A 15335-nucleotide genomic window follows, 5' to 3' on the forward strand; every position below is an offset into this window, starting at 1 on the left:
GAGTTGTCAGTAGTAGTAGTAGCAGTAAAACATTCAAGTATACCTATCTCAGAACACTTTTTGAATGACTCATTTTGTATGAGCCAAAAGTCATTTGTATGGGGCCAATTCACAATGAAAAGGAGGATAAATCTCCGTCAAAATCTGGCATCAATTTACGAAAACTGAGTCAAACGGACATAGTTCACTGTTGCCACGAAAGATAATTGACACTGTTGCCATGAAATATAATTTTTGGAGCGGTTCAACAACTGCTGAAATCTCTTTTTCAGTGCACAAATTAAAGTCTAGTTCATAAATGCACTGACAAATTTTGAGCCTGACCTGTAATGGAATATGAGAATTTTGAGGATGCCAAACAGTAGAATGTTCCATAATTCTTACCGAACGTAAACGTGTCAAAAGAAAAAGACTCCGATTTTGGCTGAATGTCCAAATATGAAGCATTTCATCATGTATAGGGCAAAATTTCGATGGAAGTTCAAAATCTTTAGGTAGGGCACTAGTTATCTAATTTACTATCAAATGATCCCCTTCTCAAGTTTCAAAGACCCTTCCTTCTATATTAAGTAGCGAAGGGGGAAATAAACTAATACTTGAAGTGCATGTTGCTCTTTACTTAGTCAGCGAAGCTGCGTTGACTTTAACAAACTATGTGATTTTTAGTAATTTAATGTAATTTTGGTACTAATTTTGCAATTTTAATTTAATTAATATGTGTTTTTTTACTACTCATCTATTTTTCAAATCAGAAAAAATAAATATCAGAAATGTAATTTGTGTTCTTTCTTGTTACATGGAATTGGGTATGCAAAATTTTTATTAAGTGTTCTGTTTTGTTTTGCTGAGAAAATCTCTCCGTAAAACTGTTGAAAGTTCGGATAATCTCCGAAAAATCTGAAGCTTATTGAACATGAAATTATTCTTTTGTTGCACCGTATGTACAAATACTGTTTTGGAGATTCTATTTTTAATAGTTAAAAAATATTCCTGGAGATAAAATTTATAGCAAATTCAAATACAAAATTCGGGCAGATTACATTTTGTGTGGTCGAGGATTAGAAAGTATTTACTTTTGTTGAATCAGCTCAAGCTTTTTTAAGCACAATATTCTATGATAAAAATTTGTTCTTTTCTTTCTTTTTATATTCAATTCTTTACGACACTTCAGTTAGAAAGCTGATGTGGGTACTATTTTTTGCGACATATCATGACCAAACCGTGTGTAGATTATTATAAATTTTTCTTCTTTTTTTCTTTTAACCATTCCCGACAAAATTTGCTATTGCCCTGAGACTGATAAATTTTTTCTTTAGAGAGCAACGTGTGACCCACATTCTGATTTTCTTGATGGTTGGTTTGTCTGTATTTTTGACCCCAGTTCTGCAATATATTCCAATGCCGGTGCTTTATGGAGTCTTCTTGTTCATGGGTACTTCACCACTTGATGACATGCAATTCTATGAAAGAATTAAGATCATGTTCATGCCAAACAAATATCAGCCAGATAGGATATATCTCAGAAAAGTGAGTTCTATTTTTCACCATCCTTCCAATGACGTAACAGATGTCAGGTGCACACTTTGTATGAGAGGATTTTACTGAAATTTAGTTGAGAGGCTTTCCATATCCCTCTTGTCACCTGAAAAGGCTTTAAAATTTAAACGAAATTTGACAAAACCTACCTTCAAATCCGAGCAAAATAAATTTTAGGTGGCCACGGAAACACTCAGTTATCACCACCTTTGATCCACCTATCTAGCAGCCATCTTGTAAACTATCCATACCTAATATTTTATCTATAACTTTTTCTAAGATGTCATATGATCTTTTTGCTTCATAGTATCATTGGTTGCACTGTAGTTGATCCCTAGTTGATGATAAAGATGTTGTTGATGATATTGATGATAGTTGATGATGGAGTTTTATGGTTCAACCGAAGAGAATCTCCGAGAGGATTTCTCTGTTTTTAAAAACTCAATAAAATACACAAACAGCTTTACTTCCCCGGACGAAGGGAAACCTAATGTAAAAAAAAATAAATTTTAGGACTCCCAGAATGAGTCCTTATTGTATTGGCTCCAAATTAAGATCCTTAATTCCTTGTAGTGCGAAAGAAAGAAAGAAACAAAGAACTGGCTCCCAATAAACGGTGAATTCCTGTCAAAATTTTCAGGAATTATTTTTGTTTATATCAGTGTGTTTATGAATCAATTAACCCTCAACTGACAGGTTGAAATCTCTCAGACCCCAGAAATAAGTTTTTTGTCCACTTCGTACTAATGTGTTATGCTAGGAGGCTAATATCTCGTGTAATCTTCGGACCAGCTGAGTACTAAACCTCGGTAAAAGAACATGTCAAAATCGCTTACAGGTGCAGAGATACAGGGCTCCAGGGTCTAGCAGACCCCGCCTTGCAGTTTGTATAACTTTTTTGTGGCTTAGCAGAGAAATCAAATTTTAGTTTTTAGAACAATTACTTTGATGTCATCTTACTTAAGTGTCCTACATTCGAGAGGAAAAGATTTTCGTTTCTACTGGACCCTCTTTAGTTTATTTCTTTGGGTAATTTTAATTTTCTTTGGTTTTTAAAGCTTGTAAAGATCATTTATAGCTAGAATATGGTCTCCTATGAAACAACTGACAATCTGGAGCAATGCTACAAACAAGCCAGATACTTCTTACAGAGGAGAAATGAGAACCTGTATTCTTGTTATACTTTTTTCAGGTCTCAAAGGATACAAAGACCTAAAACCCCCTGAAAAAGCATGGGACCTTTCATCACAGCCAAAATCCTTGAGAAGACCGTCCTTCACACCAATGCCGAGACTGACGAGTACCATCTGCATTATAACTTGTATTGTAGATAAGCAAACGTCCTTCAGAAGACCTTGAGAAGACCGAGTACTGACGAGTACCATCTGTATTATAACTTGTATTGTAGATAATCAAACGTCCTTGAGAAGACCTTGAGAAATCCTTGAGAAGACCGAGTACTGACGAGTACCATCTGCATTATAACTTGTATTGTAGATAAGCAAACGTCCTTGAGAAGATCTTGAGAAATCCTTGAGAAGACCGAGTACTGACGAGTACCATCTGCATTATAACTTGTATTGTAGATAAGCAAACGTCCTTGAGAAGACCTTGAGAATTCCTTGAGAAGACCGAGTACTGACGAGTACCATCTGCATTATAACTTGTATTGTAGATAAGCAAACGTCCTTGAAAAGACCTTGAGAAGACCGAGTACTGACGAGTACCATCTGCATTATAACTTGTATTGTAGATAAGCAAACGTCCTTGAAAAGACCGAGTACTGACGAGTACCATCTGCATTATAACTTGTATTGTAGATAAGCAAACGTCCTTGAGAAGACCTTGAGAAATCCTTGAGAAGACCGAGTACTGACGAGTACCATCTGCATTATAACTTGTATTGTAGATAAGCAAACGTCCTTGCAACCAGTCGACATCATAGAGATGCGAGCCTTTTTAGACCTTCTGTATCTCTCTAGAGTATTCAAGTCCGGCAGTGAAGATTGCGAAGGTCTCTTTGCAGCTCATGGAACAAGGTGGGACATTTTCCACGCTACAATGAGCCTGAAGCAATTCTAGTATCTGGAAAACTATCTTCAGTTCAATGATATGCACACATGTCACGAAAAAGTCGGACATCTAGCTTCCATCAAAGAAGTTTTTGACCTCTTCATCGTAAACTGCAAAGCAAATTACTCACCAGGCGAGTACTTGGCGATTGATGAAATGCTAGTTGCACTTATAGAATGGTGCAAATTCAAGAAATAAATTCGTTCTAAACCGAACAAGTTTGGATTCAAGATTTAATGTCTAGTGGTCTTGAAGACATTATATCTATCTAAAGTTTTTGTCTACTCTGGAAACGAGACACCTATAGTAGAAAGTCACAATGCTTCAGTTAAAACGTCAACATGAACCTTGTCGATCTCTTGAAGAGCTAGAACATCAACATCACATCCAACAACTGGTTCATGTCCATAGAACTCATTGAAATGCTCAGACCCTTGAGAATGACATACGTAAACACGGTGAGAAAGAACGAAAGAGAGATCTACCCTCTTTCTTTGCTAGTCGTACAAGGGAATCCGACTCGTCCATCTTCAAATTTAGAGACCATTTGAACCTGATGTCGTATTTTCCAAAGAAAAAACAACAGTTATTTTTGCTTTGTTGATCTCCTTTTCAGCAGCAATTGAACATTGCTGCTGAGACAGCAGCACTTGAGAGTAGTACACCAGAGATCATCATGGTGTACAGCGCAATAAAAATAGAGTGGACTCTCTAGACCAAAAGTGGTCCCGGTCCACTTAAACGACTAGCCGCCACACGAGAAGATGGTCCAAGAAGGTGTGGCATGCGATCATGGACATAGGTGGTGTCAATGCCATTCTGAGCTACTCAACACCCAAAGAAAAGAGTTGAACCCCCTCCCCCCCAAAAAAAAATGCTGATAGAGCTAGGACGATCCCTCAGCGACCCGCAACTGAGGATCAGAGCAACCCGACAAAGGATCCCACGAGCACTGCGTAATTTGATCAGGAACCATATATGATTTTCAGCTGAGAATGTCAGTTTCTTTCCCCGTGTTTGTTCTTCAGGTTCCAATGACCAAAAAGGTCGTTGCATCATTTGCCCCTAAGTAACGACAAAAAATCCAAACATACCTGCAGTTCATGCCAAAAAAATGTATGTGTGGAACATGTCAAGCTCCTCTGCCCCAAATGCGAATAGTGCAAGGATTTTTGTGTTTTATTATTTCTAACTGATTTATCTGAATATTTTGTAAGCGAAATTGGGATAAATTTGCAGCACTATTTTTCTGAAGTTTGAAAAAAGTGGGGTCCCACAGACCCAACTTTTCCGTTAGTGTAATTTTTTCTCCCTGCCAGTTAAGCGTTAAAAAGGAAACTTAACAAAAAAGTATTTCAAAGAAAAGTAACGATTTCACGGGTAGTTTTTTCATCTGGTGCCAAACTAAAAGCAGATTCCCCCTGAATGGTTTGGAACGAGGTTATAAGGAAGGATTTAAAGGATATTGAATCTTCACTAGGAGGAGGGGTAAAGAGTGAAGCTTTGAATTGATCGGGGTGGAGGAGAAGAGTGCGCAATCTTGTTGGCCTCTGGTGGCTTGATGCTGTAGTGAGTTGTTAGTAGTAGCAGTAGGAGTAACGAGTGAATTTAAAACCTGAAGTGAGTCTAAATTGCCTTGCATACGGTGTATTTAAAGTGAACAGAACTTACTAAGAACGAAGAAATGAAGCCTAACAGGAACAGAAATTACAATGGACATTGAAATTAAACTTAATATGAAGAGCGATGACTTACTACAACTGAGTATAGTATTGTTCCTTCCCTTTCAACTCCCTCAAAGGGTTGAGGGTGAATTTTAATTCTACTGAAAAATTAATGTTTAAACTGGAATTAGAAGAAGGATCTAAGTGGATAAAAAAAGTTCTGAATTGATTGCCATGAAATGATGTTGGGAATTTTTTTTTCTTGTGAAGTTTAACTAGTATAAACAGAGTTTTTATAGATTTCATCTTTAAAAAATATATGAAATCTCTTTTTTTTTTTTTTTTTTTTTTTTTTTTTTTTTTTTTTTTTTATAGCAAAGCCAGAATACCACAAAAATTTCCTGGGATTGAACGGGGGTAACAGTGCGGTCTTAGTTGAGATAATGTCTTTTTGTTTTAATTTAAGTCAGGATTGAAATTCACCCTCCAAAAAAATGCAGTTTTACGTAGACGCAATTTTTTCAGTTTTCGATGAGAAGTTTTTCAGATCGCCCCCTAGATTCCTTTCATTTGGATGAATATTCTTGGACTAAGCGCACAATGCGGACGTTAAGGGCAGACAGTCCCCATTGGTGGCAGAAACGATATTATTATTATTATTTTTTTTTTTTAACAAAGTTTCTAAATACATACAAATTTGAATTTTTGCGTTTAGAACAAAGGGGTTAAGGTTTTGTTCTAAACGATGGTCTTTCTCATATTTAAGATAAATCTTAGTAGAACACTAAAAATAAACGGAAAAATTAAATTTGTTGATGCTAGTAAAGCGACATTAAAATTAAAAAATACAGGACTTATCCTATATATAAGGAAGATTACTGCCCTCCTCCCTCAACCCCCTGCTTTTACGCTAAATTCTCACTTTTTTAAACTATAGATTTTGAAATCTGAACAGTTATTACCGCACTGCTCTGAGAATGTTTAAAACTTTAAATTCAGCTGTTTTAAAGACAATTGGTAAACAAACAATTGTTAGCACCAATTGTTTACATTTATTGCATTCTGGCATTTTATTAGGATATATCTAGTAAAACTGTGGTGTAAAGAGTGGTTGCAGTCTCAGTGATTTATAGGGTAATTTTATTCTAAGGAATTCGGAAAAATATTGGTTTTCTGTTGAATAAAATATGGAATTATCATATACATAATTCCCAGCTATATCAGTACTTGTCCTTTTAAAACAATACAGACAATGGACTCTTTGAGGATGGCATTGCTTCGCAAGAACTGCATAACATCAAAGATAAGATAACAAGAAATGAAATCATGTTTGCACCTAAAGTTTGTCTCTTAATTAAAAAGATCAGAAAAGGAGATAGACACACACGTGAAAAATAGGTGCTATTGAGCAATTTGGCAGTTTTGCTTATCCTTACATTTGTGATCTGACCTGTCTTATCCGTAGATTATGGTGTCCCGAAAAATGGTCCAAAGTCGTTACCCTGCGGTGCTTACCGCCCTTTGGCTCTCAAGGCAGGGTTGGTAACCCCCTGTGTAACTGACCAAAGCCATTCACAGCAATGCCTTGAATAGTTTTCCATTGAAGGATCCTAATGTTTTTCGTTGAGTAAAGAGTTGTTTCCCTCTTTTGTCTCGCATGCGTGAAGACTCCTCTATCGTTTTTTTTTCTTTCTTTAACTAGTATTTTTTTCATTTCCAGGTATCTCTTAGCCGTGTGCATTTATTCACATTCATTCAATTGGTGTGCTTTGTTCTTCTTTGGGTGGTCAAGACTATTGATGCGATATCAATTTCATTTCCTCTTATGGTGAGAAATAGAACTTTCTTCTTTTTTGTAGGATAGGATTCGCTGAAACAGGTCTATAAAAAATTTCCTATATGCTACTAATCTTTTACTTATTGCCAAATGTAAAGCAAAACACGCTTTCTATTTGATGCTTTCTAATTTGAATAATAAAACAAAACAAAAAAGTCAATTATGTTTTGTCTCCATAGTCAAAAATTATCGGATACAGAGGGAAATTTCTTTGTATGAGATAATGATCATCTACTAATATTTGTCTTAAGAAATTTGACTGTGTGTGTGCTCTCCTTCCCCAACACCCTCCCTATCCTTCTGCAAATGATCTCTGCACTAAAAACTAATTCCGACTTTCCTAGAGTGCAAAAATAGAGGCTTCCTCTATTTAAAAATAGATGACAAAGAAAGAGTGAAGTGTATTCAAAGAGTGAAGTGTATCACTCAAGAAAGAAGTGTATCACTCAAGAAAGAGTGAAGTGTATCACTCAAGAAAGAGTGAAGTGTATCACTCAAGGGAAGTGTATCGTTGAGTCGTCGCTGATCTTATTTTAAACTTTCAACAAAATTGCTGTTAAATTTTAGTAGAAATAATTCTGTGTAAATACTACAAAACTGGATTTAATTTTAGTTGAACCAGGATGGGACATTCTAAACAATGGACATATGTTTTTATTAAATAAAAAAAAACAAGTGTTTTCAACTGAAAGCAAGGAGCAACATTAAAACTTAAAACGAACAGAAATTATTACGTGTATGAACGGGATTGCCCCTTCCTCAACACCCGCTCTTTACGCTGACTTTTTTTAGTACTTTTAAAAAAGCTTCCTATTGTTCTAATTAAACTACCCTTGTGTTTCATGAGTTGTTCTTAAAACATTGGGATAAAATTCCAACTTTAAAGTAATATGGTTAGACCTGTCACATTCATCTCTTAATTTTTTTTTTCGTTGTTTTTTTCGGTAAGGGAGGGGGACTAATAAGATCTGATTTTTCTAATGTTGTTTGAACCGTTAAACTTAGCGGAAACTGAGTTGTACTAGGATATTTTTTTGTCTCCCTTCAAAAGACAAAATAAATGTACAAAAACGCACAGCAACTGCATTAAATAAAAAGAATAAGCACAATTTTTGTCGATGAGAAAAGAAGTTGAGAATATGCTAGCTTCATTGTTTTAAACACAGTATGACTGTCCTTATGAAGCTATATCCTTTTCTGTTTCCTTTTCAGTTGGTGATCATGATTGCCGTGAGAAAAATGCTGGACTTAATTTTTACTCAGTATGAACTGAAAGCCCTCGATGATGCCCTCCCAGATAGCACAAAGAAGAAGAAGGAACTCCTTCGACTTGCTGAAGAAGTATTTAGTTTTATTCGTTTCCAATCAACCATTCCTGTCTAAATTTTCCTGTCAATCCCTGTTTTAAAAAAACTTTCTCTCTCTCCCTCTCTTTCTTTTCTCTCTATTTCTCTCTCTCCGTCTCTTTCTTTTCTTCCATTTCTCTCTATCCCTCTCTTTCTTCTCTCTCTCTCTCTCTCTCTCTCTCTCTCTCTCTCTCTCTCTCTCTCTCTCTCTCTTTCTCTCTATCTCTGTCTCTATCTCTCTATCTGTCTCTATGTCTCTATATCTCTCTATCTCTCTCTCTATCTCTATCTATATATATATCTATCTATCTCTATTTATCCTCTCTCTCTCTCTCTCTCTCTCTCTCTCTCTCTCTCTCTCTCTCTCTCTCTCTCTCTCTCTCTCTCTCTCTCTCTCTCTCTCTCTCTCTCTCTCTCTCTCTCTCTCTCTCTCTCTCTCTCTCTGTCTCTCTCTCTCTCTCTCTCTCTCTCTCTCTCTCTCTCTCTATCAAAAGCCATCGCAAGACTATTGGATAGTTCGTGTTCTAATGGTATTATCTTTTGTAGGGCGTTGATGGAGAGACAGAAGAAAGTAAGTTCCTTCCCCAAAATTTGTCTGGTAGAATCCATATCGAGCTTCCAAACGGAAACATAATGACAGTTCCTCAGCAAAAAATGAATATTTCGAAAGAAGTGAAAAAATCTGGTGTTTGGAAAAATCTGAACTCTTCTAACCAACTCAAACTTGAACAGGAAAATGAAACTAGAAGACGGAAATAAAATTGTTTTATGTCCAGTGACATTATCCATAAACCAGTGCTAGATTTTTTTGATTTTTTTTTTATCTGAAAGTCATAGACACTCTTACTGTGTAGGTCATTTTTAGTGTCTAATTTGGTGCTTTGTTTGTAAATATTGGATTCCACTTTGTTTATATACTAGGTTTTGGATTGAATATGTTTTTTTACCGTATATAAATAACCCCACACAAATAACTGCCAGTCATATTTAAACTGCCGAATCAATAGATTTATTACTTGCAGTATGATTTTCTTCCTAACTTACTCTTCTTGATTGAATATAATGCTACCAAACATTCAACAATACTAAAAACTTGGTTTGTACAGAATACCTTAAATCACTAAAATGGGTGTAAATGATGTTTTACAATTTTTTAAAGGATTCAACCAACCCCCCCCCCTCCCCCCTCCTTCCTCCTTCCTCATCCGCCCTTTCTCCACGGTATAGGGCTTTGAGACTTGATCATGAAATAATCTTTTTTTGTGTGTGATTTTATTTTGATATATAGTCTGCAATGTAGTCCCATTCTCGTTTGGAGTATGTTCCTGTTTATATATAGCAATTTTGAAAGATCTCCAATTATATTGATTGGTCCTATTGATCCGATATTATAAAAAGGCCAAAGAAAATTTGTATTTTACTAGTTACCATCGGTTCATTAGACTGAATTTCATAAGAAAGCTGCGTTTATGTGACTAGCTGCAAGTTTTGCGGGCAAATCCATTTATTTTTTCGGGAAATTGACTCATGTTAAGCAACTGGAAAATCAACTAAAAGGAATAGATATGAAATCGACTGGTAAATTAATGTCAACTACCAGCTCTCATTTGAATAGTGCAGGTAGGGGGATAGTTATGATGTCTTGGCTACGGTAATTTAAAAGGTGTTATGTGACACTTTTTGCAAGACTTTAAACCTGGGATTAATTGATTGGAACCATTTTCTAGTGGGTTCCTTGACTGAAGATGCTTGGAAGTTTTCAATGTTTTCCAAAAAATGTGACGCTTTTTTTTTTTTTGCTAGCTGGTATAGTTAGAAATAGCAGCTTTTTAAACCCTTTTTTTATATGCTTTGGAAACTGAAGATGTTTCAGGGAAAAAACTTCATGGTGGTCTACAAAACAAAACTTTAAAAAATACATCAGAGATTAGTTTATATGAATGTTGTTACTTTTTTACGATTCGGAAAAAAAATTCAAAGGGGGAGGGGTTCAAACCTTGTGTCCCCCCTCCCCCCTGGATACAGAAGCTGATCCTGTGTTTGGGAAGTGCATATTTTTATTTTGAACCATTTCGTCTTTTGGATTACCGTAGCTACTTTGGTTTCGATTCAGTTTATTTTGTTTTCTTTTTTCAAGGCAGCTGAATGATTTTATTCTGTGGAAATTTTCTGCTGATGGCAGCAACTATAGGTTTTGACGCCGTAACGTAAGATATCAGCATTTGCAGTATTATCCTTAATTTATTTAAGGGAATTAAGACCTATTTTTAGTTTTACCTTATTGAGGCTTTGAAGTAACCAGCATGTTTATCTCTGCTGGAGCATAAATATGATATTCATCTATTCCAATCATAATTTAGTTGATTTTAATTAAATATGTTTATTTTAATTAAATAGGCTTTAATTAAATAGGTTTAATTAAGTAGGTTTCGTTTTAATATAGGTTTCTAATTCAATAGTTTGTTTTAAAGATGTAGCGATGAAGGTTTGAACGTGTAGAGTTGGTCACTCCCGATCGAGGTTGTATGCAAATTAGGGAATATGGGAAATCGTTCCTTTGGGTGACTTTACGGATTTAGAAGTAATTTCGTCACTATTGCATAATATGGTACACGCATAAAGTCATATTTCAGCAAAAATTCTATACTTTTTTTTATAAACAACATGCAAGATTAGTTTATAGAAATGAATAGGACGTGGGCCTGGAAAAGACCTAAAAGCTCCTTTTCTAATAGTAGAGAGTTAAATCCTCTCTTTGTTAATCTAACCACAAAAAATGTCCACACCTTAGGGCCGACCGGTTTCAAGAAAATAGTACTTGTATGATATGCGCCCTACCTAATTTTCTTCTAATATGTTTCTCTGGCACTCAATCCTAATGAAATATACCAAAGTAAGATAAAAAATATAATACTTTAGAAACAAATTTGGGCTATATATTTGCACGTTAAAGGGGGTGGGGGTAAAGTGTAGCGGGTCTGCATGGAAAATGTGTTAGGCATAACTATTCTGCATATTATGTGGTATGAATTGTTTTCTAACTTCAAACTGTCCAAATACTTTACCCCCAACTTCCCTAATGTGCAAATATATATCGCATCCCAAATTATATATTTTCCATCTTTTCTGTCACTTCTTTTTGTCTTGTCTCACGCTAAGCTGAAAGAAAATAACGAAAAAAAAACGGTTCTATAATGCGTCAATGAATTAATAACTTGAACCGTAAGGCGTTTATCATACAAGTACCAAGAAAATTTTCATTTGGAAAAAAAGTTAGGACGATCTAAAAAAAACTGAAACAAACTTTGTTCCTTTTTATAAGAGAAGTGAATATATTAAACTTACGCGTTTCATATTCAGTCAATTAAAGCAATGAAATTGTCCTATTCTGTCTTTGTCTTGTTAGAAAAACTGAACAATCTCAAGAACAGTAATCAACATGCTCTGTGCTGCGCTGTTTGGTGCAACATATTGATTTAATGGTGTATATTGGGAAGAAACTGAGCTTTGAGATTATGAAACAGTTCACCTATATGAGAGAGAAGGATTTATTTACAAAACGCATAATAAACAAAAATTATTACTACCTCTCCTGGAAAACAAAGCTTGAATGGTCCCAAAGACCTTTGTATAACCTGCTTAAAATACACTGTTGTTGATTACATAGTTGTTGTATGTCGAAAAGCACCTGCTTTTCAAGAGGACGAAAGAATTATCTTTCGAAAAAAAAAAAAAAAAATCAACTACATGGACGTAGGTCTTTGCAATACAAAAATGCGGAAATACTCTGGGATTGTGCTCTTTCGGATTAGAAAATTTGAAATGGGGAAAATTTCAAATTGCTACATACAATATATGTTACCAACCATGATATTTGGAACTTTCTTTATATGCAAAATTATTTTAAAGCGCAAACTTTTAATTAGGAAAAAAATGAATCTTCAAATGCCTGTTTTTTCCATGATTTATTTGCCATTTTTGAGCTTCTTCGTAATCTATGAATTTGTATTACCAAATTTATTTGCTTTTTTTTACAGAAAAAATTTAATTTTTCTTTTTTGACATTTTTTCCCCTTTCGATTGATTATATTTAAGTTTTTACTGTGGATATTTAGTTATCAATGTTTCTCTCTATGTAGCATGTTATAGCAATTTCATTGTATATTTATGTCAATTACTTTATATCTTAATGCCAAATTTAACTAAGTTTCCTCGTAGTATAAGAGTACGTAGTAATAGGCCTTCAGTAGATCATGTCTCTGATTTTTCATTCCTTTAGATATATCTTGAAAGTGCTTTGTCTTGTAATTATGACGAATGGCTCATTTTTTAGAAGGGAGACAGTTTTGCAATAAAACACATGTTTTAATGATCTAATTTTTCTTGGTGTAAAGAATAGTAATATATTGCAAAAATTATCGCGTTATTTAGGGGGAAAACACCACATTTCTTCATATGGTGTATGGCTAGTATCCCTGGGACACAGGATGAATAAACTACACGAAAAAAAGCCAATAAAAGATCAGAAAACAGTAAGAAGTGAAAAAGAATAAATTAGAATACAATGAAAACCTTGGAGAAAAGGTTATGCAATTAGGACAAGAAAAAGTAGTAACCGCAATCAAGATAAAAGTAAAGACAATAACTCAGGTCTTGCCAATGTCCCACAGACCCATTACCAAAAGTTTGATTGTGTTTGAAGTTGTCGACAATATTAATCTAAGCCTTGAGGCCAGGTTGTCACTGATCGGAACTAAAAAGTCACTTAAGAAATTGTCCACAAGTCACTTAGTAAATAATGGTTTAATTTACAGAAAACAAACATCAACTACATGGAGCGAATTTGTTTTGCTTCATGCGACCCTTAAAAAAAAACTACTAATTACATTGCTATCAACCAACGAAAGAAAGAGGAAGAAGAAGGAAAAAGACTGGACTAGAGAAAGAACTACTAAAATTTTAAACCGACCAGATTAGATTTTTGATTTGGCTTGTTTTTTGTTGTTTTTTTTTGTCTCAGAACTGTGGATTGGTTTTACTTTTGTAAGGGATCTTTTTTTTTCGAAAATTTTGACTTTTTACTCGGTATAACCTTTTTAAGTAAATTTTGTAACTTCTTTTGGTCTTTAGTGTACTATTCAGAAAAAATTGTAATAGATGGGAGAAAAATAGGTTTGAAAATCACTAAAGGTAGACACATCTCTTGGGGAAAACAAAATATGAGTGAACTAGGGACGATTCACCACGAAAACACGAATTTTAGAAATTCAGGAACTAGTCAGAGAAATTGATAATAAAACAGAAAATCCATGTAAAATCTACTCAGTTTGTCGCCAGAAATTTTGAACCATACTTCTCTGTCTCTTAATTTTACCGCCTGGAATTGGTTATGGCGAAACTGAAGCTCAAAACATGAGCAAAGTAGAATTAATTAATTAGGGGCTTTAATGTTTGCCCAAATCGTCAACAATATCGAACTGTTCGTGAAAAACAACTGTGAGTAAAGAGCAAACCGTGCTGATAGTAACTGGGACTCTATAAAAATAATTTCGATGACAATATAGACGTAGAAGAATTTGCTTTTCATTTTGATTCCATAAGCGTAAAATCATTAAATTTAAAACTCATCAAAAGTTATGAGTTTGTGAAAAATTTGGGCCCAGTATTTTTTGTTTCTTTTCGGCTAAATACTTATACGACCTGTAGGCTGGGTCAGGGACAAAAAATTAAAAAAAAAATGGATGTACTAAGGCTTCAAGTTAATGTCCTAAGTTGGTCGTGCAATATAACAGACACGATATTTTGATAACCTGGCAGTACGTAGTGCTTTTTTATGTATTTCGCTATTCAATCATGCATAAACTATAATTCAGACATAATTGTTGACACGGTATTTCAATGAACTGGATACGCATTGTGTCTTGATTTATTTCTGCCTCCCTCAGTAAACCAAAATGTAAAGTCCATTTGATCCCTCTCCCGTCCAATACTCCCTCAAAGTTTCATCTCAATACCTTAAGCCACGAGATAGTGTAAATAATTTGAAAGATCTGGTGTGTAATTACTTTACTACACATTAATTTACTTTTAAATTTTGCATTATAAAACTATGTGTAAATAATGAGCAACTTACATAATTTACAACCTTTATACCAGGGGGTGACTCCCGCAGCCTTGGGCTCTGAGATTCATGTCATGTTATACCCGGGACATTTTTGTTGAAACTTCTGACCATTTTGAACAAAAGTGCTCAACATTTGCTCTTTTGGATTGTGAGGTACAGTTAGGAAAAAAGGATGCAAGAGGAATGCTGGTAGCCGTACAATCACTTCACTCCTAGAAAAGGAACTAGAACCTACAATTTGTCATTTTGATGGCCAATTTCCGTTCCTAGGATATGACAGACATGGTCTTTTCATTATCCGGACGCATATATTGTTTTTTGTTTTTGTTTTACTCTACCCTTTCTCCCAAGTTGTAATTTAACCTCCGCTTGTCTCCCTCAACATTTCTTGGAAGTTTCAACTTAATACTCTACCCTGAGTTATAGCAGATACTCCATTTTGACAACCTGGTGTTTAACCATGCATAGATTAATAGTCCCATAGTAGCGTATAGTACAAAACTGTTAGATTTATCTGGATTAGAGCCAACAAATGTTCAGCCCTTCTCCTCCCCCCAACTAAACTTGAATTTTTCTTGCCCTATCCTGCCCTCTTTAATTGTCATTGTCCACTAGAGCCTGAATGTTTGATCTCCATCCATCAAACCATTCTTAAGATATTACAGATATGGTATTTTGATGAAGTGAACCCATTTGGCTTCTTTCACTTTAGCTATACCCCCCCCCCCCAAGTAAAAATTTTAAGTCTAATTAAC

General features: G+C 34.9%; 1 protein-coding gene across 6 annotated transcripts in view; it reads left to right on the forward strand.

Annotated features, from left to right (window-relative positions):
- LOC148946124 (sodium-driven chloride bicarbonate exchanger-like) overlaps positions 1 to 12829 on the forward strand; it is a 184890-nt gene extending 172061 nt beyond the window's left edge. For all 6 annotated transcript variants that reach the window (XM_089098139.1, XM_089098135.1, XM_089098140.1 and 3 more), the window contains 4 exons: positions 1317 to 1527; positions 6994 to 7101; positions 8323 to 8451; positions 9003 to 12829. In XM_089098139.1, the coding sequence (XP_088954265.1) occupies positions 1317 to 1527; positions 6994 to 7101; positions 8323 to 8451; positions 9003 to 9215 (661 nt within the window). In that variant the 3' untranslated portion in view covers positions 9216 to 12829. The remainder of the gene's footprint in view (positions 1 to 1316; positions 1528 to 6993; positions 7102 to 8322; positions 8452 to 9002) is intronic.
- The last annotated feature ends 2506 nt before the right edge of the window (positions 12830 to 15335 follow it).

The sequence above is a fragment of the Artemia sp. Qi Xiang Cuo genome, chromosome 12 (genome assembly GCF_049724085.1).
Source record: "Artemia sp. Qi Xiang Cuo chromosome 12, ASM4972408v1, whole genome shotgun sequence".
NCBI lineage: Eukaryota > Metazoa > Arthropoda > Branchiopoda > Anostraca > Artemiidae > Artemia > Artemia sp. Qi Xiang Cuo.